Source organism: Helobdella robusta (genome assembly GCF_000326865.2).
Source record: "Helobdella robusta unplaced genomic scaffold HELROscaffold_39, whole genome shotgun sequence".
Lineage (NCBI taxonomy): Eukaryota > Metazoa > Annelida > Clitellata > Rhynchobdellida > Glossiphoniidae > Helobdella > Helobdella robusta.
In genome coordinates, this window is record NW_008704865.1 from 840,991 (window position 1) to 846,655 (window position 5,665).

The window sequence follows — 5,665 nt, forward strand, 5'->3', positions numbered from 1 at the left end:
AATAACTGTACATGATTGATATAAATCAAAATATTCAAATTCATTGTTTTTCCACAGAAAATAAGTATGTTTTTAATTCCCTTTTAAATGTCACAAAGTTAATTCCAGATCTTCTTAATGAAACTGGTAGGTCATTCCAGACTGTCGGACCTGCGACCGCAATATCTCTCGCACCTATTCGTAGATGCCTAGCTGGGACCGCCAAAAGATTCATATTATCTGATCTTAGATGAAAACAGGTTGTAGATGCCTTCATGGAAAATTTATCTGAGATGTAAGCCGGTGACATTCCATTCAAGGATTTAAACACAATCACTGCAATTTTAAAAATTATTCTTTTCTTAATTTTTAACCAGTTAAGCTCATTCAATATTGGAGTTACATGGTCAAATTTCAATTTGCCAGTTACAAGTTTTGCAGCCCTGTTCTGAACCGACTGAAGAATGTCAATTGATCTATTAGGCAAACCGTAAAACAAACTGTTGCAGTAGTCCAGTCGTGATGTTATGAACGCATGGACCAGATCCTCCAGAGTTGATCTATCCAGCAAATGTCTGACTCGATATAAATTTCTAAGATGAGCAATGGCTGAGACTGAAATCATCCTGATGTGGTCTTTCATAGATAGCTCATTATCCAGCAGATCCCCAAATTGACAGCTGTTGTACTAAAGGATATGTTTGTATCTCCTACTTTGATTGAAGTGACATTCATCTTCGATAACTGCTGCCATGTCCCAACTGGGAGGAACTGAGTCTTACATTGGTTTAACTTCAATGAATTATCGGACATCCAACGGCCAACGTCCGACATACATTTATTAAATCAGTTTATTTCATCTACAAATGATCTCGGAGAACCGGTGATCAGCACCTGGATGTCATCCGCAAAGGCATGACAAACAAATCCGTGGGAACTGATTATTTTTATTATATCTGATGTATAAAGCAGAAACAGGATGGGTCCCAGTACAGATCCCTGCGGCACCCACGATGAGACCAACGATACATCTGACACTGTGTTTTTAAAAGCGACCTGTTGTGTACGATTTTTGAGATATGACCTGAACCAGTCACGGGCAACTCCAAGAATATATATATATATATATATATATATATATATAGAGAGAGAGAGAGAGAGAGAGAAAATCTAAACAATTTTTCCAATTCTTCGTAACGTATCTTATACAGATTAAAAAAGTCAAAAAGAAGGATAGAAAGAAAAAATGAAACAAACAAAGAGAGAGAAAGAAAGAAGAGAGAGAGAGAGTGAACGAAAGAGAGAGAGATAAGGAGGTAGGAACGAAAGGAAAAACGAAAAGGAAGAAAAATAATCAAATATTTGGTGTAGGGAGGGAGATGTGATAGTTGCAAGGCTCCGTGGAAAGTATGGCGGAGATGATTAAAATGATTTTGAAGATTTTGATGGATGCGTGGAATCTAATGATGAAGAAAAAGATGAAGAAGAAGAAGAAAAAGAAGAAGAAGAGGAAGATGAGGAAGAAGAAGATGATGACGTGATGAATTGAGAGGAGAATGGAATTAATCTTTATCCTGTCTTCTTTTCAAATGGAAAAATAATTAAACTGCATGGAACATCACATCACGCTCCTAACTATAAAGACAAATTTAAGACCCTTGAAAGGAAAAATCGAATAAACGTACATACGTAGAGACAAATAAGCAAACACAACCCTCTAGGCGTACAAACACATATGTACGCAGACATTTATAATAACTTATCAAAAAAATCACACATACGCACACAAACACGCACACGCACAATCTCTGATGCAAACATGCAACAACACGCACAAGTAGTGTATGGACATCCATCTCCCCGTCTCTAATTGGACACCGGGGGATTTGTTAAATGACGTCATATTGCTTCCTGCTCTCCTATTTGTCAAAAATATGTCACGTGAACGTCCTCCTGGCCGATCATTGGTTCTTCATGGTTTACGTCGCCGGGGTGACGTCTGATAATAATTAATTGCTCCAATCAGAGCACAGGCACAAAAGCCATCCTACATTCACAGTTTTCAATCGATAAAGACACACCAAACACACACACATACACACACACTCAACTATTTCCCTACATTATTTAATTACATACAACACACGACAATAATTACTTAAAAACACTCACAGAAACAAATAAGCATACTTTCTTTACCTGTCTGACTCCCTCTCTTTCTCTCTCTCTCTCTCTCTCTATATATATATATATATATATATATATGTGTGTGTGTGTGTGTGTGTATGTATATAGGCCCAGAATTGATGAATGACATTATGAATAGACTGAATGGAGGTAATAAATAATCCGTCGGCGGTCCATTTCTCATTGTTGAACATCATCCAGTTGAAAAAACAAAAACATTTTTCCGCTGGTGGTAGTGTTGGTAATTGGTTTCAAAAGTGCCAACACGTGTCCTTCGAAAGTGGTTTTTGTGTATTTGCCGGTTTATCGTAGTTATTGTGATGCGATATTGTTTGCGTTGCTGGTGAAGGTGAAGTTACAGATTCAAACAATCTGTTTTGCTGACATTAATATGGAACAGAAGCAGCCCAACAATTCAACAGTTGATTTGTTGAGAGCAACAATATTGGCAACTGAAACCGCCAACACTAGCAACATTAACTTGCAAGAGAATTTTATTAAACGAAATGTCCACAACGTGATGTCCTTTTCAACTTTCAAATCGGTTAACAAATTAGGAGAGACATATGCTGATGAAATGTTGAATGACGTCAGCACACACAACAACATCGGCAGCAACATCAACAACAACAACGATATCACAACCACCCACTCCAACATTGTTCCTGTTCCTTTATTAAATGCAAACTTTAGCGAAGATGACAACAACAACAACAACAATAGCAATTCGAACTACAACTCCATCTACAACTCAACAATACTGACACCAACTAGCATCTGCCAACAAAACATGCTGGCAACAACAAACGCAACGACGAGATTGGCACAGACACGTGATTTCGCATCGACCAATCAGCAGCAGATAAAGTTCTGTCGAAAGTGCCACAAATGCAAAGCAGTGCCAAGCAGCAATGATGAACACGTCTACGGTGAGCTGAAGGACAACAAGAATGAACTATATTGCGGGGGATTCCAAAAGTTATTTATAGAAGCAAACCCTAACCTCAGTAGCAACAACAACAACAACAACAACAACGATGGAATATACAACTCCTACTGCACTGGTTCGTGTTGCAACAGTGTCTACGACAGCAACTTCCAGCAGAACAACAAGTTGAACAATCTTTCCAACATGTTCAGCACGGATCTCTCAACACTGACGATCATGCACCACGCCGCAACGAACATGTCCGCCGACTGTGCAAACTCACAATCAAGTGTTGCCATTTATCAGAAATCAAATTCAATGCCAAAGTTGATAAACAATGGTGGCAAGAGGGGCAACATCGATACGAACAAGCGCTCCTTCCAAAGTGTCAACACTAATAAATATTTCTACAGCAATAACAAGGAAAGCAGTATTAACGGCAGCGTTGACTGTTCAGACACGATATATTTCAACAACAACAACAACAACAACGACGACATCAACAACAACGAAATCAACATGGGCAATAATACGAACGACAACAAAACATCAACAACGAACTCCAGCGCAATGAAACCACATTTCTGTTTGACTTTTTCTGAAAAGCAATTAAAACGTGATAAACCAATTGCAAAAACAGCAAAGCCACACGCGACAACGTCGACGAAATTGAATTGTTGCAAAAAGCAACGCCAACAAAAGCCCCAACAAACATCAACAACTGCCGCATCGACATCAGCGTCAACAACTTCCAGATTCACAGCAGTAGCAGCAGCAACAACAACAAAAACAACAGCAAATACACCAAAGACATCAAAAAAAAGTGACAGCCATCATAACTTTGAAGGCAGTCACGTGAACAACTCCTCAGACGATGATTGCACGGAAACGACGATGACTTCTGGCGGAGGCGCCAAAATTCTCACCAAGAGTTCAAAAATTAAAACTTGTTTAAATTTTTCAAAAACGAAAACTTCAAAACAGCACCATCAACTTCATCACCAACAACAAAAACGTAAACAACAACTGAAAGAATTTCAACAACGGCAATATCAACAACACCAACAACAACATCAACAACGTTGGCAGTTTTGCAACAAATGTTGCGCAACAAAACTGTGCATCGGTGTTGTTGTCCTGACGTTGTTGTCCTTCCTTCTCATCTGCTTGCTACCCGCTCTCTTCTACTGGTTCGTTCAGCATCAACAAGGTGAATGCTGATGATGATTGCGATGATGACGACGACGATGATGATGATGAAGTATTTGCTGATGATGATGACGAAATGTTGCTAGTGTTGTTGGCCATAACGCAATAACGACGAAAGTACAATCAAGAGCAAAGTGTTTAAAAATGTAGACAATTTCAAATAAAAATTATTTCTATGCGGATGGATAGATACAGACAGGTACAACAAAATTTAAATCAAGCGCATGTACAAAATTGTCAGCATTTTTTAATTTTTGCTCGATTGTTATTATTTTTATTACTATAGTAATTATTATTACAAACCAATGCTTCAAAGTTTTACTTGAACAACTGCGACTTCACCAACCACAACCACAACATCGGCGGCGACGACACCAGCCTCATAGCCGATGCGGTGCGTGATTCATTATCATCATTTTCGGTATATAGATATAAATTTCATCATACATAGGCTGGCTCTTGACATTAATAGAATATTGATTGATACGATGCCATCAACGTGTTCGTCGGCTAAATCATCTACCCACAACAACATCAAACAACATCAACGACATTAAGAACTACATGTATACATCAACAACGAGATGACACCAACATCGAAATGACATCAATAACAAGACAACAACAACAACAAATGAGACATAAAACAAACTACTTTAACAGTAATGTAAATACATCAGCAACTAAACACACCATCAAAAAAACATCAGCAATTTTAATGGTACAAAAATCATCAACATTATTTAATGTAACAACCGCAACAACAACAACTGATACAACACTACCACCACCAACAACATCAACAACAGCAGCAGTAACAACATCAACAACAACAACAACATCTATAGCAACAATAACACGATAATATTCTCTCGTATTTAAAATCGTTAAAATTCAAGCGTCGAATTTTCTACCAGAAAAAAATATAAATATAATAAAAGAAATTAAATATTGAAAGATTGGTGCCGTAAAAAAAACAAAGAGAAAAAATTATTATGAATAAAATTTTTATTATGAATAAAATTTTTATTATGAATAAAATTATTATGAAACAAAATTACGATGAAAATTATTATATTTACTTTCATTATTATTTAAAATTTTATTAAATTGTATATACAATTGTATTTTACTTTATTTACTTTATCTTGCTCAATCGCATATATATTAACTTCATGATTGGCTTTATCATTGATTATTATTATTATTGTTATTATTATTGTTACTATTATTATTGTTATTGTTGTTGACGTCATATATACAAGATGGCGGTAAATTTTGGCAGACGAACGACTGCAACATTTCGTTTCACTGGAGGCCCAGCAAGTTTTAGAGGCGATGATGCTTCAAAAGCACGAACCA

General features: G+C 36.9%; 1 protein-coding gene across 1 annotated transcript; it reads left to right on the forward strand.

The window, feature by feature from the left end:
- Positions 1–2,557: 2,557 nt before the first annotated feature.
- HELRODRAFT_176737 (hypothetical protein) lies at positions 2,558–5,185 on the forward strand (the record flags this gene model as incomplete). The annotated part of the gene is made up of 2 exons (XM_009024086.1): positions 2,558–4,284; positions 5,113–5,185. 2 exons carry the CDS (start codon positions 2,558–2,560, stop codon positions 5,183–5,185), a joined length of 1,800 nt encoding a protein of 599 aa, XP_009022334.1.
- Positions 5,186–5,665: the final 480 nt, after the last annotated feature.